Genomic DNA, 26,088 nt, shown 5'->3' on the forward strand with positions numbered 1-26,088 from the left:
GCCGGACGAGGTGAGCCGTGGGCCGACCAGGCTGGCGCCTCAGCAGTGCTTTCCCTGCCCTTGCGGTTGCCAGAGGCGCAAGGCGATCCGGCGACGAGCCAGCCCGCTGGCGATGGCTTTCCGCCACCGTAGAGAGGAACAGCGGCCCAGATTCTGCCTCCAGGGCTGCTGCGAAACTGCGGTGTGATCGCGTACCGCATTCCCGAAGTATTAGGTACACAGTGGTCACACTGCTGCTGCTGTCGGCTGTGAGCGGAAACGGTCTGGAAAAGGAGTGGGCCACAGTATGCGTTTTCTTCTTCTGTGGTCTAGAACGCGGAATCTATACCCAGTTTGCAGGACAGGCAGAAGGTTGTTTCTTCCTTTTATTTCATCCTTTAAGGTAGGTAGGCAAGGCAGCCAGAGGACTGCTGCCAGTCATCCCAGAGAAAGTATCTGAAATACGACACAAATAGGCTTTCACTCCTAGCAGGAGTAGCCAGAGGCCTGGGTATCCGTGGTAGAATTTAATGCATTTTATTCACTCTTTGGTACCAGGGATCGAACTCGGGACCTTGCCCTTGCGAGGCAGGCGGTAGCACCACTGAGCCAAATCCCTGGCCATTCACACTTCCTTTAGGCCTGCGTTGTCACTTATCTGGACATCAAGCACCCCTTACTTGTCATTCTGTCCTCCTTGGGAACCCTGAGGGATTAGAAGATCACACAGATTATTCAAATGACAGTTCTTTTCCATCTGTTATTCAGACATAGAACTTCTGTCTATCCATAGTATGATGGAGTTTAGAATAGTTCGAAAGAAGATAATCCTTGCATTTGAAGATAGTTGAAGTCACACCAAAAGAAAAGAGCCTCAGCAGTAACGCACTGTGTACTTCCTGTCATAAGTTATCTTCCTGATAGTGCAGTTAATGAAAATTAACTTGTGTACCTGAAAGTAGGCTTTGGGTCTGACATGATGTTGGCACCATTCCTTTTGTGTTTCTATGACAAAATGTTTGTGAAAAAGACACTTGCACTGCATTTTCTTAAAACTGGTTTTTGCGCAGCTACCTTTTGTATCCTTCAGCATAGTTCTTTCATCTTAAGAAGTATAAACATAAACGATTAAGAATTGGACTGTGAAGCCAAAGCCATCTGCCTGCCTTTGAATTCTGGGTATATCAGCATCTTCAGCAAATTAATCTTCCTAAACCTCATTTGGAAAATTGAAAACATAGTAGGATTGCCATAGGCATTAAAGGAGGTAAACTATTGATAATGTTTGGTACTTTTTCTGGCACGTAGTAAACACATAAAAATCTCGTTTGTTGTATTTGGGTATAGTGAGTAAAATAATTTTAATTCACTTAAAAGGAAGTTAATGAAAAGTAAACCTAACAGGTGGGATTTTCTGCTGTTAGTAAACAGTTCTTAGCTAATCCATGGTGCCTCACACTGTTCTTTATATTCTATCTTTAGACCATTCCTTCAGTCTATTTAGTTCTGGGTGTTTTCACCGGGCCCTAACATATGACAGTGTACCCAACAATAGGCCTTATTTGGTGTTTATTGTGATTCAGAGATGATGATGCAAGTTCATTTTCTGACGAATTTGATTCAGACTTAAGGATGGTTAGGTGAACTTTGATCCAGCCACTTTTCCTTTTTTAATGTTTTTTCCCCCCTTAAAATACAAAGGTTAGGGCTGGGGATTTAGCTTAGTGGTTGTGCCGCCTGCCTTGCAAACTCAGTGTCCTGAGTTTGATCCCCAATACTCACTCCCCACAAAAAATTTTAATATAACAAAGGTTATATTAAATAATTTTTAAAAGGCCTGTTCTACCTTTGAAGTTCCAGTAGAAGTATCTTATGTGTATGCACAGAGTTATAGCCACTTGAGATATTTACCATTTGAGCCTTTCATCTCTGTCAGATAGGCCTCATTGAATTTTTCCCTGTAGTGGCTTTCTCTGACAGCCTCATGAGCTCTGTGTCTGTGTAAAGCTTGCTGGGCACTGTCATTTTTGTGGTTTCAGTCTTTCAGGCATATTTCCTTTTTCTGTATTTCGCAGCCCTTGGTATAGCACTTGTCTTATTGTACTGTAATTTTTTTTTTAAATCTTTTGCCTCAATAGGCTTTGAGGATTTTTTTGTTGTTGTTGCTGTTGTTTTTTGGCTTTCTTTTTTTGAGACAGGGTCTCACTATGTCATTCAAGCTGGCCTTAAACTCTATGAAGCCCAGGCTGGCCATGAAACTCATGGCAGGCCTCTTGCCTCAGTCTGCTGAGTACAGGGATTACAAGTACGTATCACCACACCCGGCAACAGACTTTAGTTCTTTTTTTTGGTACCGGGTATCAAACTCAGGACCTTTCTCTGGCAAGGCAGGCATGGGACCACTGAGCTACATCCCCAGCCCAGGCTTTAGTTCTTAATGGAACCATCTTGGTGTGCTTTTTGCATAACAGATACAAGATGATGCCGTGTGGCTGACCCAAGGAAGTGTGACTTAGAGCTGGATGACCCATGTCAGCTAAAGGAGTTGGGGCTGGGCATGAACACCTGGGGGAAGACCGTGCAAAGAGTTCAGATTGAAATCAAACTTTGGAGCCGGGGATTTACCTCAGTGGTTCTGCCACATGCCTTGCAAGCGCAAGGGCCTGAGTTCAATCCCCTGTACCAAAAAAAAAAAAAGCAATCAAACAGTGAGCAGATATTTTAATCTGGTTAGATGGTGAAACCTGGAGAGAGTCCAGATTCAAGTGTGTATTGGGAGTTTGTGATTCAAAAATGAGAGACATGGACTCTGACGCCACTGGGGACTCAGACGCAGTCCTGGCCATAAAAAAGGGCTCTATCTGTTCTCATTGTGAGAAAAGTCACCCTGGGTATCTACACTTCCTGACAGCATTTCTCCATCTCAGAGCCCTGGATCATGGAGGATCATTTTTTGTCTCTTTAGAGGCTGCTGCTGAGTGATTACTCTGTAGTATAACGTTGACTTTCCTCCTTGTAAGCTGCACACAAAAACTACATGTACGTCGCTAGATCATCTAGTGGCTTGTCATGTCTTACAGTTACCATTTCTTCTTCTAAACCATTGTAACCCCAAAAGTCCATTTCACATACATGTGTATTTTGTTCTGATCCCCTTGACCACAGTGTTAGTTAATCTTTACAGATTTGCTAATTGATCTTGCTCGGAGGGATTGTTTCTGGCAATGCCACGGGCACAGGACATTTTGCCAGTCTTCAAACAATGCCTGGCTGTCCTGCAGGGAGATGCTCTTGCTCATGGTGTGTGGCTGAGTTGGCAGCTGCAGCTCATGGAGGGCAAATCCTCATATACTGCAAAGCCTTTCCCTACAGCCCTTCTTCTCACCAGTGCCCAGTGGCCACAGCCCACAGCACCAGTACGTCAACCCTGTGGGCCTCAGGAGTTCCTCCACCTCCAGGACAGTGAGTCTTTCTCCTTGCGCTTGAACACTTTTCCTTTTCTCTCACTCTCCTTTCCTTCTGAGGTTTGCTGCCTCCAATTCTCTCCTGACCAGATTTCCTGATCTGAGAAATTTACAGTAATCAGGCTCTTGCTTCTCCAGGATGAGAAGTCTCTTTTCCCTCACAGCTGACCTGTGACCAGGGCTGGTTTATGAGTCTCCTCACCAAGGTCCGTCCAGCCCGGCCAGCTGGACAGTCCGGCCCCAGCACTGTGGATGGCTCCAAGTTTCACTTCCTAGGCAGAGGCTTGCTCTCCGGGTGTCCCAGATTGCAGCATGCTCGGTCCCTCTGGACATGGGAGGCCCGGCAGTCTCCAGGTATCCCTTTTCGGGTGGATGCTGCAGTTCAGCAGGACTCAGTGATGGGCCCTGGGTCCTCTGCCCCTTATGACTCACGGGCTGCGTTCTTAAGAATTGGTATAAATCTGATCCCCAGACTCTCAAGGAGAAGCATGTCCTCTGTTGTGCCAAGATCAGGAAATGCTGTTGTTTGTTAATAAAAATAGGAGTTTTTTATAATAAAGGAAAAGTCTGGGCAAGTCTCCAGCACCATGGGATGGCCCCTCCTCAGGATAGCAGCAGCAGAGGCAGAGCTCCAAGCTCACGCAAGAGCTTGGACAAGAGGAAGAGAACAGGAGGGATATCCGGGAGCGCACCCTGGAAAATGGAGATGGAGGGAAGCGGGCTGGGCCTCAGATGGCTCTCGCTGGAGCCTGAACCGAGCTGCTGTGGAGAGCACATCAGGCTGCAGAGCAGCTGTCGGGCAGAAAGTGTGGCTCTTTGGTTACATGCAGCCTGCGCTGGGTCCTGGGAGTGGCAGGGCTGGATTTGGTGCCTTTCAACAGGTACCAGGTGGGCAAGTGAGCCTTCCTGGTGAGGTAATGTGTCCACGGGGACACGTCTTGGCTGATCGGTAAATCTACCTTTACATTCTGTGGTTTTTAAATTGATAATTTAACTAACATGCCCAAAACATTGTAAACAACTTTGGGAGAATTCCTGAATTGCAGTTGGAGGGTTAACTTGTTCCATCTACTTTCTGCTGGTGCTAAGATATTTTACTCTCCAGGATTACTTGAAAGTCTGTTGTTCAGCCAGTCCCAATGTAAACATCTGTGAGTTCACAAGAGAAAGTAAAATGTGTCACAGGCACTTTTAAATACAAAAGGTCATAGGGCTTATGACAAAAGGAAAACAGCCCATCATTTTGACAGTGTTGCCAGTTAAAACCTGGTCTGTGTCACTTATGCATCTGGTAATACGTCTGTTTGTCAGTTATGTTAAACCTACTGATATATAAAAAGTTTAAAGACAGCATGACTCTGATAATGTAAAGGATTAGATATTAATCACCTAAGAAATACATCTTTTAAAAAAAGCTTATTGGTCCTGATGTAATGGCCGTCATGATTGTTACCTTAAATGCTATATAAAATAAATTACCTTATCAGTTAATAAACTCTTAGAAGTCTAGAACTTTTGACATCCATAGTTATGTTTCTTCTCTACAACATTTTCAATCAAACTCATGAAAAAGACTCAAAATTGTTATATCAACTCAGTTTGTTTTGCTCTGGTTGATTTTATTTTGTACTTTCCTTTTAAAACTTTGTAACTTTGTTCCTTAAAATTCTACAAAAGCACAACTCCCAACAGATATCTGGTCCCACATTTTGAGATGTTGACCGTCACCTAAAAAGAAATAAAGTCAAATTGAGCAAAGGACTGCAGGTAAATTTGGCTTAAGAACCTCTTTATTGTTTGAATGTGGCTAAAAAGGGGGCTGTAAGACTGACTGAATTGTCAGTCTCATCGCCTCCAATGTGGGACCAGGTAAGACCAACAACCAGAGCAGCCTTCTGACTACGAGGAACAGTGGGAAGCAATTATCGATCGGTGATACCTTTAAGAAACTCTTTAAGATGAGAGGAGATAGCAAGAATGCATGAGTAATGTCAAAACCATGATGGAGCTGCTTGTGTCAGCCCTACCAAAAGAGAAATAGAGCCAAGAGGTTATAAAAAAAAGGTTCTTACACACAAATGCCTCATAAATATCACAGAAAACTGCCAAAATCTTGTTTATCCTGAGTTAATTTAATCGTAAATCCACCTGGCTTGCCAGTAAAAAATCTAGCTTCCCTTAAGTACATTTTCATTTACTATTCTTGGTGCAGTTTGCATCAGTGGTGATCCCAGTCCTTCCCACTCAGCCCCTCAGTCTGTATTTGTTCAGAGCAGGCTAAGCCTTTACTTCTGACCAGGCCCATTGATATCTGATGACTCAGCAGACTCATTCGAGCCCCCTTCCTTCTCATAACCCACTCTCCACTGGACACAGATAACGAAGGAAGAAAACTCCACCTATATGTGAAAGATTTGACTTTGTTGATCTGTCATGGTGGGAATAATGGGGGCTGAACAGGCAGAAAATAATCTGCAGTGGCAATGCAGTTACAGTGAACCTGCACAGGTTAAACTGCACATAAAAGTAAATAATAAGCAGCTTTTGAATTGAAACACATATTTCTTTCTAATGGCCTGTTTATAAGCCTTAAGAGTCTTCTGTGAGAACCAAAGTAGTGAACCATGTCCAACTGGCTGCTTTAATGTGTAAATAGTAATGTAGTACAGGTGCCCTTCTGAGATTAACACTGTAAGCTGGCTTAAAGAAAGGTGTTACATAGTGGTACCTCAGCTTATCAACTTAGTTCTTTCCATGATTCTGGTCAAAAACTGACTTGGACGAGAACTGAATCAAATTTCCCTGTAAGGTCAACACTGAACCTAACCATTGAATTTAGTTTGGTTCTCATCCAATTTGGTTTGTGACCAGAATCATGGAAAGAATTAAGTTTGTGAATGAAGGTACCAATGTAGTTTATATCTAGATGGCCCCCCAAAGCCTCATGCACTCATAGGCATAGGATTAATCAATCCACTGTTAAGTTTATAGCTAAATGTGCTGTTAAGCAGGGGGGTAGGGGGAGGCTCATGGGAAGGGGTGGGTCACTGGGAACGAGACCTAGAAGGTATATTTCCCTCCATGGCTCTTCCCTTTGTGCCCTATTTCCTGTCTGCCATAAGGTAAGCAACTTCCCTCTGTCAAGCCCCTCTGCCATCTGTTTTTTCTTTGGTGCCAGATGACCATGGGCTGAAACACAAGCCAAAATAAATCTTACCTCGTTTACATTGTGGGTGTCAGGTATTGTGTCCCAGCAGTGAGAAAAGTAACTTGAGACAGACTTTGGTGTCAGAAGTGGGATTGTTGCTGGGTGGGATGCTACCTGACCTTGTGGTTCAGAACCCTTTAGAGCTGATTTGCGGGGGAGGAGTTTGAAAAATTCTGAAGATACCATCTGGAAAAACTGCCTGAGAATGCTGTAAGCTAAGCTTGATGGGAGATTCTGGTCAGAGCCCAGAAGACCAAAAGGCTGGTATAAAGGCAGACAGTAAAAACCAGGCTTAGGAGGTTCCAGTTGGGTACAAGGACTTCAGTGGCACTCCAGACCTTGTGTGTTATTATTTTGCAGAAAATTTATCAACATTTTGCTTCTGTCCCTTTATGGGGGACTAAAATTAAGGATGGTAGACTAATTAATCTGTGTCATGGTTTATATGTAGATATCCCCCTAACCCCTTGCGCTCTTAGGTAGGGCTTTAGGGAAGTGATTGGATGGTGGGGATTATGGATTAGTCCACTAATGAGTTCACACCTGAATATGATATTGGGAGATGAAGCATAGTTGAAGGAGGTGGGTCACTGGGAACATAGCCTGGAAGAGTATATCTCGCTCCTTCCTTCCTCTCCTTCTTCCTATCTGGCACACTTTGAGCACTTCTCCTCTCCATGCCATTTGGCCTTGGAGCCAGCTCACTATGGGCTGAAACTTCTACAAACGGTAAGCCAAGATACGCTCTTCCTCCTTTAAATTGTGAGTGTTGAGTATTACGCCTCAGCAAGAAAAGTAACTAGGTCTGACAGGAAATTTCAAGGCAGCCCAATGTTGAGGTTGTGGCATGGATAGGTTGGAGCTTTTAGCCAGGTTTGTACTGAAAATCAGGAGCAAAAAGCCCATGTAAGAATTTTTTTTCACTTTTGCTGGAAAAGAAATGCCTGGGAGGACAGGGATATAAAGTAGGTGTAGAGGAGAGCTCAGCTGCGGAAAAGATTAGCACAATAGGAAAGATGGCTTGAGGGCATCACAGGACCACAATGGCCCTATCCTTGTAGGCTGAAAATTGCAAAAGGGAAAGACTTTGCTTTGAGAGGAGAGCCCCAGGGCCCTCTACTTAAGAATGGTCATCTAGGAAATTGGCTTCTTGTTATTCTGTTCACAATGCTCAGCCATCCCAGGCATTCAAAGACCCCTCAACCATGACACAGAAGGGTCTGGCTGCTTCTACAGCTGACCTATCTTGGTGTGACCTATGAGGGTGCTGTTTTTACAGGCATGCAGAATACAAGAGCTGTTTTGTGGAGGAGGCTTCCACCCAGATTTTAGAAGAAGTCTGGGAGGCCAGGCAGTGTGCCCCTCAGAGGGCAGTGTGTAAGGTTGTCAGAGTGAAGCTGAACGCGCAGTGGAGACCACAGGAAGTTGGAGGAGCGAGGAACGCGGACCATCTGGGGAGTCAGGCTGTGAGCAAAGCCCCTCAAGAGAGGTTATCAGGGCTTCAGCCACCAGCAGTGCCACAGGCACAGGTCCGGCCAGTCGCTGTGGAATCACACCTTGTGGCTATAACTTGCCCCGAGTGCTGGGCACGGAGCTCCAGGAGTTGCTTTTGCCACTTGGATGTTGGTCTTGCCTTGTGCCCCGTTTCTCCTTTGGAGTGCCGGTGTGTTGGTCCCTGTGGGTGTGACCTGGCTCTGCTCTGGCTGCTGCCTTCGTGGGCTGCTTCCTGACCACACGGATTGAATGGTTTTGCTCCACTCTGCGCCCATTGCCTGTCTTCCTGCCCTGCAGTCAGCTGACTGTGGACCACCAGGCCTGGCGAACAGTTCATTTTTAATCAGAAAATAGATGCATTTAAAAAGAAAGTGGACCTGGGAGCAGTGATGATGCATAACTGGTAGGCTGAGGCAGTAGGAGTGCGAATTTGAGCCTAGCCTGGTAACTTAACAACTGAACAAAACCCTGTGTCAGAATTCAAATAAAAAAAGAAGTTTAAGGGGTGGGGATGTAGGTCGTGAGAAGACCCCAGGTTAAATTCCCAGTACCAAAAGAAAAAGGAAGGGAAATTGAGTAGGTTTTTTTAAAAATAAAATTTAAATTTTTAAGGGATTGTAATTTACAGAGGCTCACCTGAAATTGGTTCAACCTGGTAGATTTGAACAAAATAGCAAGATCTGTTAGTTGACTTTAAAAGCCCAAGGAGGACTTGGGATTTGTTTGTTTGTTTGTTTTTTTTCTTTTGAGACAGGGTCTCACTATGTAGTTGAGACTGACCTGGAACTCACTATGTAGCCCAGGCTGGTCTCGAACTCACAGTGATCCTCCTGCCTCAGCCTCCCGAGTGCTGGGTTTACAGGCTTGTGCCACCACACCTGGCAGGACTTGGGATTTGAATATGAAATAGTAACTTTAATAAATCAAATCAAAGTAGCCTGTGAATAGCCTTTGCCGTGTACAAACTCATTTGTAATGTGCTTAAAAACCTCTTAAATAAATGAGGCATGAGTCAGTGATGGGCTTGTAAAACCTAGGTGTGTTATCCTTTTTTAAGAAAGTGTTTGTCGGGGCCGTGGATTTAGCTCAGTGGTTTGGTGGCCTGCCTTGCAAGCGCGAGGACCCGAGTTCAATCTCCAGTACCAAAAAAAAAAAAAAAAAAACAAAGAAAGAAAGTGTTTGTCTTCAAAGAGAAACAGTGATAGCATCACTTTTAGGCATTGGCAGGAATTTCAGTGATTTCTTATCATGTGGTAAAACACAAATTACTTGAAGTTGTTAAGTGGCTTCAAGTATGGCTTTGCCATCCGCAGCTGTTACTTGAAACAAAGTAAGCTAAAGTCTGTGCAGCCTCATTGCTCTGTGACCAGTTGTTCGCCAGCCAGCCAGACGCACGCAGATGAGTGAGTCCTTGTCTTACATGCTCACTGTCAGAGTGGTTTCCATTTCTCTTATCTCTCATCTGCTACTCAATCCTAGAGGGTGGCCAGATGCCATTAATCTTCCCGCTTCACCTGCATTTCCAGTGTTCTTGCAATATTTGCTGGTCTTAGATTTCTTTGTTTTTTTTGGTACCAGGGATTGAACTCGGGTCCTTGAGCCTGCAAGGCAGGCGGCAAAACCACTGAGCTAAATCCCCTGCCCGGTCTTAGATTTCTTAAAGACACAAAATCTCTGTGCTCACGCATTCAGAGTTTTTTTTCACCTTGTTGCTTTCATACTGTGATTTCTATCTGATTCTTTGGACCCGGCTGGACTTTTTGTTTGTCTCCTTACCATAAAGACAGTTGCAGTTCTTATATGACCTGGACTACGTGGTCATATTACACCAGTTCCTGCTTTGCTGCTTCCAAATGTACACCATTTACATTTTCTGCTTCGTATTAAAATAATGGGAACAAATGATTCAAAAATTAACAGTCTCTGCTGTGTTCATTTCTGTGAAATGATAACATTTTGAGGTGTGTTTTTCTTTTTCAGCGTCATTCTTCCACTCCCTCAGAATGTAAAGGATTATTTACTAGACGATGGAACGCTGGTGGTTTCAGGAAGGTAAAGTATATCAGAAAAAAATTTCTTTAAACTTTATCATAAAGAATGCTGTAATGAGTAAATTTCAGCATTTATCATATAAAATGAATAAATTAGCTTGAGCGTCTTTCCCTCAGTCATTCAGGTCTTTTTTTTCTTCTTAGCTAAAATTATGCGCTGATCTTTATCCTATATTCCTTATCAGTGTTCAATTAATATTTTCAAAATTGAGCACTTTTCCCTCTAATAATAACTAGTTGTGAAATTGCAGGATTCCTTTCATTTCTGCTTTAGAGAGCAACTAGACTGATACCTGTACCTTCTGAAGGTAGCTGGATGAGGGATAGGACACATTGTAACCCTTTGGGATCCTCCAGTTGTTAAGGTAAAAATTCAGTGTCCATTGCAAGCAGGAAGCTTCACTGGGGTTTATCATTTAAATCCTCGACATTTTGTTCCCCACAGTTGATCCACGATGGCGCCACCCCTCCCTCCTAGATGCTGTTCAGGTAGTTCCCCTATTTGTAGGATAAAGGGAAGGCCTTGTATGTGTCTTTTTAGTGCAAATTTGAGAAAGTTTTAAAATCATTGGTTGGTTGCTGTTGTTTGAGAGGGATCCAGGCCCCGCCTCACACATGCAAGGCTAGTGCTGTACCACCGACCCACATCCCCACCCATAGGACTTGGGGATTCCTCTTTCCCATGCGGGCCTCTGCTCTGAAGCTATGTCATCTAAATGTCCACCCTCACCATCCTTTCTGAAGTAGCCCAAGAGCAAGCCTGGCTCGCGGGTCACTCTGTCCCCTGACCTCCTTTATGCTGCTGTACTGGCACTGTTGCCACCTGACACAGTTTTCTTACTTGTTCTGTTTGAATACAGCTTCATGAGAACAGGGGCTCAGTTGCTATTTCACCCCAGCTCTTGAAACAGCTCCGGATACATGAGATGTGCTTGGTGAGCCCTCTTGGACGGATGAACCTTAGACACGTGTTTAGAGTTTTCAGTGACATTAACTTAACCCCGTGTTTTTACCCGATAGATTTTTAGTGTAGTTTTCTGGATTATATTTCCAGTTTGGGCATTCATAGCCCTTTAATCTAAAAAATCATTAATGTAAAGCTTATGAGTCTGGAATAAGTGGGGAGATAACAAAATGGTAGAAGATGTGGATAAGTCTCAAGCTGAGATACTCGCAGATATACTTTTATTCTCAAATACAGCATTTATAATGACCTGACATAGAATACAGTGTAAGTAAAATATTGGAAATCTTGATAGACTTCAGTGCTGTAAAGTACCTGAGCCGGGTCCTGAGTGCTGTGTTGGGCACCACCCTTAGCCAGCCAGCCCACCCAGTCAGCCTTGTTCCAGGACGTAGACCGCTGCTTCTGCTCCCTGACTCGGTGATAGACACCGAGTCATTTTAACATGCAGACAGCCAGCAGGCTCTCGCCTCTGAGGAGGGAGAGGAGGTGTCTGGCTCATTGTGCTTGTTCATGAGCAGTCAAAGGAACACAAAGATTCATCTGCTTTCCAGTTTCCATTAGAACACTCTCAGGTAAACAGCTTAACCTCAGCTGTCTTAAGATTTCCTTAGACCCTGCAGCATGCAGGCCCTCCTGAGTGCTCACAGAGAAGACCATTTACAGCATGGCTTTCCTCTGGTCTCCGACACTGTAAACGTTGAAGAGCCAGATGTTGCAGTAAACACTGTTAAACACTGTTGGAGCTGGGGCTATAACCTCAGTGGTGGAGCACTTGCCTAGCAGGCGTGAGGCTATGGGTCTGATGCCCAACTCCATAAGCAATAACAGAGTTCCCGTACCAGCCTTACAGCAGCACAGTGCCATACTATGCCACACAAATCCCTTGGGCACCCGCCCTCCATGGTTGACAGTTCAGCTTTGTATTTTGTGGTTGTGAAAACTGCATAATACTGCTGCTTCAGTCAGATTGCCTAGGTTCAGATCATAGCTTTGCTGTCGTGTAGCTCACTGTGTCTCAGTTTCCTTGACTGTAAACTGGGCAGATGATAAGGCAGAACTTACCTCTGGGGTTGTTGCAAGAATAAAAAGCAGTCATGTATAACATGTCCAGTCCAATTCTTATTTTTTTTGGGTTTTTTGAGACTGGGTCTCACTATGTAGTTGAGACTGACCTGGAACTCACTATGTAGTTCAGGCTGGTCTCGAACTCACGGCAATCCTCCTGCCTCAGCCTCCCAAGTGCTGGGATTACAGGCATTCGCCACCACACCCAGCTCCTAAAAAAACTCTTAAGTGATTTTTTTAGAGCAATAAAATATATTTCAAGTTTGTGGGCTTCCTTTCATATTCTAGAGATAAACCAAGGTAAAGATAATACTGCACTTAAAATATGACATGGCATGTAAAGGATGTAAGAGGAAGGCAGCTACTTGGGCAGTGACTCACCATTCAGTGGTGTGCTGACATTACACTAGCATAGTGTCTGGTTCTTAGTGTTGTGATCTAGAAACTCAGTTCTTTAGGATCACAAAATGTTGATTTAAAATTTGGGGAGCGGACACACATTAACTGAAATCACAACAGGTTAATCAGTAAACTAGAGTGTGGGTTTCTCGATTTAGAGAGGAAAGTACAGTACACCTTTCCAGTGATTGTTACTACGTCGACGAACACAGCACATGTTCTGGGCTGAACACACGAGAACAGAATCACTAACTTCATGCATCCCAGCAGTGTGCTTATACCACTGGTTCTTAATGTTGTCTTTCTCTTCAGCATTATGTCTTGATTTTCTGTCATGATCTTGGAGATTTAAGTTTCTCATGCCTTTATCTCATAATGTTTGGTTAAATCAGTTGTCAATGTTTGCAGTATTACTTTGTCATTGTTGACTACTGAGCCATGATTATGATTACCTTCTTATTTGAAAATAGCTTTTCTTTGGATTAATAATCATGTTTTAAAATTTTACTTAATTTTCCATATATCTATTGCTAATATTTTTGCAAATAGACAAAAGTAGCCAGTTAGTTATTTTTCTAAGCCTCTTAGTACAGATCCAGATGTGGCAGTTACGTTTTTCCTTCTCTGGATAGGGCTTGTTATTGAGCATTCTCCTTCCGGCTGCATGTTAAGCTGGTAGCTCTGCTTGTCTGGTACACACACAGCTGTCAGCTGTGACTTTTCTTGAGTATTGGGTTTTCTGGATTTTTCTTTGGATACCTTATGTATTGTTTCTCTTGGTTTACTCATTTTACTGATACATGTGCCCTAGAATGAATAGGAGGAAAAGTTTTTGAGTCTTTGTATGTCTAAAGATATTTTTATTCTACCCTTATACTTGATTTTGGTGGGTGGGGGTTTAGCTTAATATGGGATTCTAAGCAGAAAACTGCCCCCTGGTTTAGAAGACATAGCCCACTATCTTACAGTATCTTCTAAGGTCCCACAATGTTTTTATCTGTGTTCCTTTTTAAAAAATCTTTCTTTCCTTTTTTTTTTTTTTTTTAAAGAGGGTCTTGCTGTGTAATTCGGACTGGCCTTGTACTCACTATGCAGTCCAGGCTGGTGTTGAACTCATGGTGATCCTCCTGCCTCAGCCTCCTGAGTGTGGGATTACAGGTGTGCACCACCGTACCCAGCACACTCATACTCTCTCTCTGTCTCTCTTTATCTTTCAGTACTGGGAAATGAGTCCAGGGCATTCACACTGATAAATCTCCAGCCCCTTTTTTTAACTTTTTAGTTTTATTTTTGGTGCTGGAGATGGAACTCAGGACCTTGCACTTCCCAGGCAGGTGCGGTGACACTGAGCTACACATCCTCAGCCCTAACTTTTTAGTTTTGAGACAGGGTCTTGCTTCATTGCCCCAGCTGGGCTTAAACCTGTGGTCTTTGTGCCCCAGCCTCCTGGAGTGCTAGGATCACAGACATGCAGCACCTTGCCCAGCTGTGACTTGCTTTTCTTTATGAATGTTGTTGGGGTTCCTTCTTTCATATTTTGTATTTCATGGTAGTCATCTAAATCACGTACTATTAGGGTATGACACACCGCAGAGTGGCTGGAAACAGTAACCATTTTATTTGCCGGTGAAGTGATATCTCTGTGGTGTTGGGCGACATTTTTCCTTTGGTCCCTGTGTGTTTCTCACATTGCTGCACATCCTGCAAGAAGAGATGCTGTGGGCTTCTGTCCTTGACATCTTGTCAAGAGCACTTGTCTAGCATACAGACTAAAGCAATAGAGACGCCTTCCTGGGTGGAGCATTGCACAGGCTCATTGCACCCCAGGGTGGGAGATGGGACTCCCTGAGCGCCAGGTCCCCCGTAGGAGCGCCAGCCCAGCCGCCTGCATGGCTCCTTGACTGGCGTGAAGCTGAGGTTCGCGCCTCATGCTGTACTTCCGTGAATAAGAGTGCCCCTTGTCTCTGACCCAGCGGTCTCGTGTTTTCTGTGTGTCTGTGGCACTGTGGCAAGCCCCGTGTCAGCCAGCAGGAGAGTGAGCGCTTGGATCCCCACAGTTCTCCAGCGAGAGCTTCTTCTGCCTGTCCCGCAGAAGTTATGTGGCTAGCTAGAGTCACCTGGCGCTGTCCCAAGCCGAGCAGTCTGGACGTGGCCCTCTGGCTCGTTGCTGTGCCGCTTCCCCGGAGGCCTGCACCCTCGTAAAGGCCAGCCTTTGCTTCTCAAGGAGCAGGGGCCGCATTCCTGCCGTGTGAGATTGCGAGCCTAGGGGTGTGGGTATGTCAGTTCAGGTCAGGAAGGGTCTGGAAGCCAGGCCACACTAAGTGGTGAGAAGATGAATGCCTTTTATCAGTGGGAGAGGCAAAGGGCCTGTACGCAGGTGGGCAGGGTTACCCTGGCTCTGTGTGTCTAAGCGTAGTGGTTTTTCTTTCCTTCCATTTCTGTTTTTTTGGCACCAGGGATTGAACTCAGGTCTCTGTGCTTGCGATGCAGGCAGCAGAACCACTGAGCTAAATCCCCAGCCCTTCCTTTATTTCTTATGCTCGGTACTCAGTAAACTTGTTCTAAAGACATAGCTTCCATTTTGGAGACATTAAAAAACTTGAGGGCCAGGGATTTAGCTCAGTGGTGCTGCCACCTGCCTTGGAAGCGTAAGGTCCCAAGTTCAATCTCTGGTACCAAAGAACCCCAAACAAAACAAAAAAGCATACTTGATAATTTTTCTCAATTCTCTTTCTGGAATCCCTGTTGTTTAGGTGATAGAGCTTTAGGCAAACTTTCTGAGTTTTATTTTCTATGTTGTCTATTTGTCTGTTTAAATTTTCCTTTCTGGGTAGTTTTCTTGATTTTCTTCATTTGGCTATTGAATTTGCAGTTTCTGCAAGTTCAGTCTTTGCTCTGTCCTGTATGTGTTGGTCTCTGAGGGAGTTAGCGAGGCAGATTCTTTGCTGGGTGTGCAGACTGAGGGAGGTGCTGTGCGCCCTCTGCCCCTTGAGTGGCCTGGGTGTGAACCGCCTTGGTTTTGGCCCATAGCTTCAGCCCCATCTTCCACGTGTCCCTAAGTTCCAGCCTTTTGCTCCTGGGTAATTCTTCCCACTGGTCTTCTGTTTTTATAACTTTTCTCACCACTTTTCTCTGTAGCTGTCTCCTTTTTTGTCATCTTTGTCTTCGGAATTTTTCTTGTTTCAGTAGAGTTTCGAGAGGGAACTTAGAGGTAAAGCCACATGTTGAGGCTTCTGTTAATCTTTGTGGTCTTTGTATAGCTCCTGTGCTGCTGCTGCTTTTATTTTCCCCCACTGAATGAGTTCTTCCTAGGATTATGATTTGTAGCTGGATACTGAGGAGTGGCCAGGCAGTGTGCTGAGTACCCCGAGTCCTTTTAGCCTCTGTCGGACCACAAAGATCAGCTCCTGAATGGCCCTTTCCACCCCTCTGCTTTGCTTACAGGCTCTGTCAAAATAGCAGGCCTGAATGTCTCCCTCCCTCCCTTTCCCAAGGTCCAGTCCAGATCCAGAGTAATTCTGTCCCCAGCCCACGCGCTCAGGTTTCCTTGTACCAGGTGAGAGCTCAGTCTTGCCCCAGAGACGTCCGTCTCTTCCCACGTGTCCTGGCCGTGTCTCTCTTGCTGTCGTTCCTGCCTTTGGCAGCGCTTTTCTGTATCTTGGGGTCAGAGCCATAGGTGAGTCTTGCAGTATTTCAGAGAAGGAGTGTGAGATTTTCTTTCCCTGGTTTTTGATGATTTCTAACAAGGCAAGAGTCTTTTGCTGTCTCTTACCAGAAGTGTGCTGTCATTGCTTCCATACTGATTTTTACCAGCTTCTGTCTCAAAAAGTGAGCTTTTCCTTGTATTGCTCTTTTACAGAAAAACATAATACACTTAAAATTATGACTACACAATACCAGAGGCTTTTTCTTAATTAATTTTTGCTTTATGTTTTTAGACAAGATCCACCAACATGCTCTCGGCCAGACAGTGATGATGGAGCAGAAGAAATACAGGTTGGTAGACAATAAAACAGTCTGTTGAGTAGATGGTGCTAATTTCAGTGACCTCTGAAATGTTCTTGCTGTTTAGATCTTACATTCAGTAAAGTGATAAATCACACAAATGTATTTCTTTGTATATATTTACATATGCTTGTGTTCAAGAAAAGATGTTTCTTCCTTATGCATTGTTTTAGATGATGTACTACCTCTGGGGTCCCAAGACAGCGTTTACATTTAATGCTTTGTTTCTTCCTCTTGTCCATGCAGTGGTCTGATGACGAGAACACAGCCACGCTTACGGTAAGAGCTCAGCAGCAGCTGCATAGAGACGGCCTTGCCCTGTCACACAAGACTTGGCCTCGAGGTCCAGGTGTCCGCCTCCCAGAAGTCCCGCGTCCTCACAACTGCTAGTGTCTTTTTGTGTGGGGCCTTCCCTTTATTCTGAAAAGCACCTTGAGTCATCCTGTAACAGGCATTACAGAGGATTACAGAGGAGACAGAGTGCATATTTGCTGTTTTGGCTGTTTCTGTTACACCCTGAAAGATGGAATGGAGCCAAATATAAACTCTGATGTTCCCAGCTTGATGAGAATCAAAGTGAAAAATTTGTATTTACTTATTCAAGTATATTTAAATGGTATACAGTTGTAATTTCTTTCAAGCACACAGTATGAAACTTAAACCAGTGCTGTATTTGAGCACATGGCAGTTCTCCAGGTCCATGCGTTTTCCTACGAGTGACTCAGTTTTATCCTTCTTTATGGCTGAGTACTACTCCACTGTGCATATACATACCACATTTTCCTTTATCCATTCATCTGTTGATGGACCTATAGGCTTCTTCCATAATGTAGCTATTTTGATTTGTGAATGACCCAAAATATAAATTGTTTAAAGAGCAAAATATAAATTATTTAAAAGACAGATGGTAGGAATCAGGCTTAGACTCTGGATAAGGAAAGGGAATCGGAAAGGAGCGGTGGAGGAGAAGGGGTATAAAAATGGTCAAGATTCAGTATGTTCCATTTTCCCAAGACAAATGTAATTACTGTGTATCAAACATACTAATGTAAAAGTAAAATTAAAATATAGAAATTGATCAAGCATATTGTAGTTGTGCAGGATGAGTGCTACTACAAAATTCTTAAAATATTTTTTAAATCATAGTATTTTCTAAAGATTAAAGCACAAATTTTTGTTACTCGGAGTTGAACCCAGGATCTTTTATATGCTAGGTAGGAACTTTACCACTGAGCTACGCCCGCAAAATTTCTAAAAATAGATAAATGAAACTCTTCATACCTGGAAATAAAGGCTTTTTATAAAATTCCTTGCAAATGAATGTAAAGGCAAACAAAAGTAAATTTAAGGTACAATATATATAGCAATACAACTGTAAGAAGATACTTCTGTTTATTTTAAAGGAGGACATAATTTTCTAGCAAGTGGGGACACTAAAATTGGCATATTTCCTAGGCATAAAAAGTTAAACATGCCAAAAATACAGAAATGGGTACAGCACAGGTCCTTTTAAGAAAATCCCAGTCAGTTTGGTGTACGTGTTATTCATCTGGCATACTTGGGGCACCAAACTGGGTTCTGGGAGGTACACACAGGTGGACATAATTTCACTCTTGCCTTTGGGGTCTGTAAACCAGGGGGAAGGTAGCAGAAGGTGGGAGGAAGATGACAGGACCATCGAACCGCACAGTTGCAGCTGAGGTTATCTAGACATGCACAGAGAAGAAGCAGTATTTGACCTGCACCATAAATGGGGTGAGGAGAACCAGCATCAACTCATGTTTCAAGTATTATAGTTGGTTAAATACAGAAACTCATGTCAATGTGTGGCTTTATCCACTCACTGCTGTAGCAAAATACCTGGGACTGAATAGTTTAGAAATCATAGAAATTTGCTCACAGCTCAGGAGTCCAGGAAGTCCAAGACCGAGGCCCCAGCAGATGCAGGGTCCGATGACAGCTTACTGTCTGCTGCAGGGTGGCACTGTGTTACTGCACTCCTACGCAGCAGAACGGGTAGAAGACATGAAAGGGCCGGACAGCCCTGGAGCCTGTGAGGGCATTCGTCCTCCAAGAGCAGAGCCGTCCCGGCTTAGTCACTGCCCCAGAAGGCGTGCTCTTAACATCGCCAGGGTGGAGATTGAGTTCCACCGTGAATTTGGAGGGACACAAACATTCAAACAGAGTAGTTCGCATGTGACTCCAAGCACTAAGAAGTGAAGGAATCAGTGACGAACAGTATGATCACTGGAAGAGCATGTCATACCTCATGCTGGTTTCTAAATATTTGTCCCCCAGTTAAAGAAATCGAAGCTTCTTAAAGAAATTTGAAACTGAGGTTAGGAAAATAAAAATAAGCCAACAGAGCATGTTTTTGCCAGAAACTAGGGAAGTGCTCCAAAAATGACAACATGAGAGAAAGATCCCAGAAGCCAACTTGAATGAGCTACAACCTTGGCTTGTGCGTCATAAATAATGAGAATAATACATCACGCTGCACTAAGAATTCACAGTCCTACGGCGACACAAATAAGTGAATAAATGAGTGGGGGAGAAGTGGAAGATTTTCTCTGAAGTGTTAAAGGCACTGACTGATAAAACTTAGCAGTGATGGAATTAGAAATCGCCATTTGGCAGCCAGCCTGGTAATAACGTTTCCCCCCATTAGGTTTATTGGTACATTTAAAGCAAACAATACAGTATTTATCATTGGGATCTTGTACCTTTACGTGATATATCTTGGTTCTTGTTTTTCTCCATACCCCTGCCCTCCCTTCACCCGCTTCACCCTTCCCTATTTACAAAGACTTTGTTTCCATTTGTTCCTATTTAGATGTTTTTTCTTGTTTTTATGTTTTCTTTTCTTTTTTTTATCTTACTGAGTTTATTGGTACTTTGTAAGTATACAGTACAGTTACATTAATCATTGGGATCTTGTACTCTTACGTGACAGATCTTGGTTCTTATTTTTCCCCATACCCCTGTTATCTTGTATCTTGGTTCTTGTTTTTCTCCATACCCCTGCCCTCCCTTCACCCGCTTCACCCTTCCCTATTTACAAAGACTTTGTTTCCATTTGTTCCTATTTAGATGTTTTTTCTTGTTTTTATGTTTTCTTTTCTTTTTTTTATCTTACTGAGTTTATTGGTACTTTGTAAGTATACAGTACAGTTACATTAATCATTGGGATCTTGTACTCTTACGTGACAGATCTTGGTTCTTATTTTTCCCCATACCCCTGCCCTCCCTCTACCCGCTCCACCCTTCCCTATTTACAAAGACTTTGTTTCCATTTGACATTTTTTCTTTTCCCTTATTTCCTTTCCCCTACCCTTCCCACTTCCCCTTTGGCCATTTTCTTCCTATTTCACACTCTTGGTTATACCATTTGAACCTTATTTATGCTTTTACTTTTTCATACCAGAGAAACTATTCAGTAGTTACTCTAGTGTGTCCTATTTATTTCACAAGAGTATAGCCTCCATATGCATCCATTTAGCTGTAAATGTTTCTAGTTTCTCATTCTTTATGGCTTAGTAGTACTCCGTTTTATAGAAAAACCACATCTTTAGTCTCCAGTTGAGCATTTGGGCTGTTTCCAAGATTTAGCTATTACAAACTGTGCCACGATAAATATGGGTGCACATAAGGCTGTTGTATGATTCTTTTAATTTTTTTGGAAAGATACTCAGCAGAGGGATACCCAGCAGAGGGATAGCTGGGTCAAATGGAACCTCTAATCCTAGTTCTTTGAGGTATCTCCATATTGATTTCCACAGTGGTTGCACCAGTCTGCACTCCCACCAACAATGGAGAAGGGTTCCTTTCTCCCCACAGCCTGCCAACATTTGTTATTGGTTGATTTGTTGATAGCAGCCATTCTTTGTGGGATGAGGTGGAATCTTGGTGTTATTTTCATCTGCATCTCTCGAATGACCAGTGATGCTGAACATTTTTAAAAAATATTTATTTGCTACTTTTACTTGTTTGTCTGAGGAATGTCTTTTCATTTCAGATGCTCATTTTTAAATTGGGTCTTTTGTACTTGGGGGGTTCTGATTTTTTGGAGTTCTTTATACATTCTAGATAGTAGTCCTTTGTCTAAGGAGTAGCTGGTAAAAATTTTTTCCCACATTGTCGGTTGACTCTTAGCTCTATTGGTGATATCTCTTGCACTGCAAAACCTTTTTAATACAGTGAGATCCCAGTTGTTGATTCTTTGTGCAAGTTCTCATGCTGCTGAGGATTTGTTCATAAAGTCTTCAATGCTAGTGTCTTCGAGAGTTGTACCTAATTTACTTTCCAGTAAGCTTAGTGTTTCTGGTTTGATATTTACATCTTTAGTCCACTTGGATTTTAGTTTAGTGCAGGGTGAATATAGGGATCTAGTTTTAATCTTTTACAAGTTGAAAGCCAGTTTTTCCAACACCATTTATTAAAGAGGCTATCTTTCCTCCAGTGAGGATGGTTGGCTCTTTTGTCAAAGATGAGTATGTCTGGTGTTGTTTCTGCATCTTCTAATCTATTCCTTTGATCCTCAGGTCTGTTTCTTTGCCAGTACCATGCTGTTTTTATCACAGTGGCTTTGTAGTATAGTTTCAAGTTGGGGATTGCGATACCCTTCCATGTCTCTGTTGCCCAGAATGTTTTTTGCTATTGTAGGTCTTCTCTGGTTATAAATGAATTTTTGGATTGTTTTCTCAAGTTCTGTGAAATATGCTGTTGGGATTTAAATCAGGATCTCATTGAATCTGTATAGCAGTTTTAGAAGTATGGCCATTTTCACTATGTTGATTCTTCCTACCAGGAACAAGGGATGTCTTTCCATTTTCTTATATCCTTTTCGATCTCTTTTTTTCAGAGTGCTGTAGTTTTCATTGTAGAGGTCTTTTGTTTCCATTAGATTCCTAGATCATTTCTTTGTATGTTATTGTGAAAGGAATTGTTTTCCTACTTTCTCTCAGTGAGTCTGTTTGTGTACAAGAAGGGTATTGATTTTTGAGTGTTGACTTTGTATCCAGCTGCTCTACTGAATATGTCAATGAAGTCTAGAAGTCTTTTGGCAGAGTTTTTTGTGTCATGTAGAGTATCAGTCATATCAGCAAATAGTGATAGTTTAACCTCTTTCCTGTCTTTATTCCTTTTTATTTCTTTCTCTTGTGTAATTGCTGTGGCTAATGTTTCTAGAACTGTATTGAACAGGAGTGGTGATAGTGGACATTCTTGTCTTGTTCCTGATTTTTTTTTTTTTTGGTACCAGGGATTGAACTCGGGTCCTTGCACTTGCAAGGCAGGCCACCGAACCGCTGAGCTAATTCCCCAGCCCTAGTTCCTGATTTTATTGTGAAGGTTTTCAGTTTCTGACCATTTAGAATGATGTTGGCTGTTGGTCTTTCATAGATAGCCTTTATCAGATTGAGATAAAGACCATCTATTCCAATTTTCTGCAGGATTTTTATCATGAATGGGTGTTGGATTTTGTCGAGTGCTTTTTCTGTGTCTATTGATTTGATCATATGATTTTTGTCCTTGACTCTGTTAATACAGTATATTACATTTATTGATTTGCATATGTTAAACCATCCTTGGATCCCTGGGATAAATCCAACTTGGTCAGGGTGGATGATCTTCTTGATTATCTTCTGTTTGCCAGTATCTTATTGAGGATTTTTTCATCTATGTTCATTAGTGAAATTGGCTAGTAGTTCTCTTTTTTTGGTTGGGTTTTTCCCTGGTTTTGGAATCAAAGTAACACTTGCTTCCAGGGATGAATTTGGAAGTATTGCTTCCCTTTTAATTTCATTGAAGAATTTAAAGAGTAGTGGCAGTAGTTCTCTAAATGTCTTGTAGAATTCAGCAGTGAAGCCATCAGGACCTGGGCTTTTCTTTGTTGGTAATATCTTAATTATATTTTGAATTTCACTGAATGTAATTGGGGCGTTTGGATTTTTTATAACTTGTTCATTCAACTTTAGAAGTTCATATTTATCTAGGAATCTGTCCATTTCTTCCATATTTTCCATTTTATTACAGTACGGGTCCTTGACATAGGTATTGATCCTCTGGATTTCTGGTGGATCTGTTGTGGCTTCACTTTTTTCATTCCTAATTGCATGAATCTGAGCCTTTTCTTTCCTTTTTTTGATAACATTGGCTAAGCGTTTATTGGTTTTATTCTTTCCCAAACCAACTCTTTGATTCATTGATTTTTTTTTTTTTTTTTTTTGGTACAGGTCTCTTAGTCTCCATTGCATTAATTTCTGCTATCTTTATAATTTCCTCCCTTGTACGAGCTTTTGGTTTGTCTTGCTCTTCTTTTTCTAGAAGCTTAAGGTTAAGCATTAGGTCAGTCTGGTAATAATTGATTGAGTATTTTTTTAAAACTAGTGAATAAATATTTAATGAGAAAGAGGACATTTGCATATTCGCCAAATGTCTCCATCCAATTCACTTGCTAACTGCAAAAGGAAAAATGGTGCCTTTACAGCAGAAAGACCTGGATGCCAGCTGATCAGTGCGACAGGACAGACCTCCATCCTGTGCTTCCATCCCCTTCAGTCGTGTGGAAACACCCAGCTAAGTCAGTCTTTTAGAAATTATACAGCATAGCTCCTTCTGTGTGCTTTTCAAAAATATCAAACCACAGAAAGAGCAACTGCTTCAAATTAGAAATTCAAGAAACATGGCATCTAAACACAGTGTGTGATTCTAGACTGGATCCTAGACCCGAGTAAAAATTCTGATTTTTATTTTGCTGTAAAAGACATGATTAGGAAAATGGGCAAACCTTGAATAAGATCTACAAATTAGGTAATTATTACTGTATCTGTGTTAGCACCCTGATTTTGATCATTTTACTATGCTACATGTAAGGGAATGTTAAGATAGCTTTTTACGAAATATACTCTAAAGTGTTTAAGGGTAAAGACATTTAGTAGATACAACTTACTCTAAAACATTGTAGGAAAAAAGTTGTGTTATGTGTACATAAATAAGATGCATGTGTGGATATAGGGAAGGATTTGAGGGCAGAATGATAAGGCAAATGTGATAAAACGGGAAGTCTAGATCGAGTGTATAGACGTTCTTTGTACTGTGTTTATGATGTTTCTGAAAGTCTGAAATTATTAAAAAATAAATAATTTAAAAAGTACTCAGTTTTGCTGGGTAGAAGTAGATGGTGTTGGGCAAGGGGAGCATTCATGGTAGAACCTTCTTAGTAGAGAAAAATTTAAGCGACAGTATGCAAAACTCCGAGCTTGCATTACCACCCAGTACTCCTGGAAAAATTAGACAAGCCTGGTGTAGTGGCCCATGCCTACAGTTCCAGCACTCTGGGAGGCTGCGGCAGGAGGATAACAAGTTTTAGCCCACCCTGAATAACTTAGTGAGACATTGTCTCAAAAAAATTTTAAAAAGTTTTTAAAAAATAGGCAAATAGGCTGGGGCTGTAGTTCAACATGAAGGCCATGGGTTCAGTCCACACTAACACGAAAATGTGTCTTGTATGAAAATACATTATCATTTTTAAAGTTTACTCCTGCAGTATGTCTCCATAATCCTGTCAGTTTTTTCTTTCTCATAACTGGGGCTCGATCTTGGGGATCCAGATAAGCCCTTTGGTTTACAGTAAAACCTTGGTTTGTGAGAATAATTTGTTCTGTTCGTGATCTAGAGCACTTGTACCTCAAAGCAGGGAGAGAGAACCAGCTGTGTCCATGTGACATTTGGCGGGAGGTACTAGTGTTACAAAACATCACTCACTTATCAGGTTAAAACTTCTCAGAAAGGTTTGCTTCTCTGGTGAAACACTCACAGAATAACTTACTCACCGTCCAAGGTTTGTCTTTATTTTGGAATGTTCAGTTAATTGTCATCCTAGTCTTAACTTTTTCCCCTGTGGATGTGGATTGCTGAATTTTTTTTCTCCAGAATTTGCAGTTGGGCAATAGGGGGCAGCAATCCCCTCTGTAACGGATAATGCAGTTAAGCTCCTAGCTGGGGTAGAACTTTTTTGCTTTATCTCTCCTGAGAGCTCTACTTCCACCTCTCTTCCTCTCCTTTTCTTTTATCTGTGAGCTCCTTTGATAACTCATATTGCAGTTTAACAACAGCATTTCTGTTACTTCTTGGTTGAAATGCATACTTAGAATACTCCTATTGCTTGTACAAAGTACACATTTTTAAATGAACCAAAAAGGAGCAAGTTCTTACTTTTGAGTTTGGTTTCTATTAAAGCTTGCCTGGAAATGGCAAAGTTTAAATGTACTTTACTACATCAGTTTTCGTTCTCATGAAGTCTTCTGGGGTATGTCCAAGACTCTTCTGTGTGCAGCAGAACTTCTAGCTCTTGAAGGATGCAGTGTCACTTCCGAGAGTTGGAGTCCATGTACAGGTGATGTGCCTGTCTCTCCTTGCGTAATAAATACTAGCCTGTTGTAGGTACACAGAATGAGCTGGTTCATTCCTTCCTCACATGGTTGGTGCTCATGACGTCTGTAATTTTAGATATGTGGGGTGTGATTGTTTTTATTTCTCTTGATGGTAAATATTTTTTGATCCCTGTTTTTTTTAAGTGAGTTCATAAATTCAGATAGTTAATTACAACCTTGAGATTTTGATCCTGTTTACCATGTTTATTGTGATGTGACATTGAATTGCTTCATTGATTTTTCTCTCTCTTTTTTTCTCTGTAGGCACCAGAATTTCCAGAGTTCACCACTAAAGTCCAGGAAGCTATCAATTCCCTGGGGGGCAGTGTCTTCCCTAAGCTTAACTGGAGTGCACCAAGGGTAGGATCATAGAAGTAAACTCTTATTACTCCTGGTGTCTTTGTTTGGTTTTCTATTTCATTCTGTATTCCCATAGAGAGGGTCTGATTGTACCTAATTCTAGGAAAAAAGCTGAGGAATTTATTTTTGTTTTTCTGATTTTGTTTTTGTACTTTCTGGGGGCTGTGAAACACTACATATTCTGCCAAAAGATCATCTTGACCTCTTGTGTTGCGGTTGATTGCACTAGAATTCTGAAGTTCATTTTCTGCCCTTTTCAAAACTTCAGCTGTTCAACAGAGAATTTCTGTGTTGAAAAAATAATATTTAAAATGTCACAGGATATAATTTGAGAAATCAGCTGATATTTTCTTAAATTATGTTTTCTTATTTTAATACCCAATTGAGAGTAATTTTGCAGAAATTAAGGCCTGTTGGGGGGATCTCACTTTTTTTAATCTAATAGAGAACAATTTCATGTTAGCAAAGCTTATTTAAGAAATTAAAGGCTAGTCGAGCACAGTGGCACACTCCTGCCAGTAACCCCAGTAGCTCCAGAGCCTGAGGCAGGAGGATCACAAGTTTGAGCCCGCGCCTGGGCACCTTAGTGAGACCCTGCCTCAATAAAGGTAATAAAAAGTGCTGGGGTTGTAACTCTGTAAAAGTCCTGGGTTCAGTCCCTGGA

The 26,088-nt window shown here is 42.2% G+C and overlaps 1 protein-coding gene across 1 annotated transcript in view; it reads left to right on the top strand.

Moving 5' to 3' along the window:
• The window catches only part of Cdc123 (cell division cycle 123), a 59,658-nt gene that overhangs the window by 1,095 nt on the left and 32,475 nt on the right, over positions 1-26,088 (top strand). Inside the window, exons 2-8 of the mRNA XM_033765959.1 lie at positions 74-284; positions 3,352-3,441; positions 3,608-3,797; positions 10,107-10,197; positions 16,566-16,623; positions 16,879-16,911; positions 25,329-25,424. Coding sequence (XP_033621850.1) covers positions 74-284; positions 3,352-3,441; positions 3,608-3,797; positions 10,107-10,197; positions 16,566-16,623; positions 16,879-16,911; positions 25,329-25,424 — 769 coding nt within the window. The remainder of the gene's footprint in view (positions 1-73; positions 285-3,351; positions 3,442-3,607; positions 3,798-10,106; positions 10,198-16,565; positions 16,624-16,878; positions 16,912-25,328; positions 25,425-26,088) is intronic.

Source organism: Fukomys damarensis, unplaced genomic scaffold, assembly GCF_012274545.1.
Source record: "Fukomys damarensis isolate Sample0158 unplaced genomic scaffold, DMR_v1.0_HiC HiC_scaffold_19, whole genome shotgun sequence".
In the NCBI taxonomy this organism is placed as follows: Eukaryota; Metazoa; Chordata; class Mammalia; order Rodentia; family Bathyergidae; genus Fukomys; species Fukomys damarensis.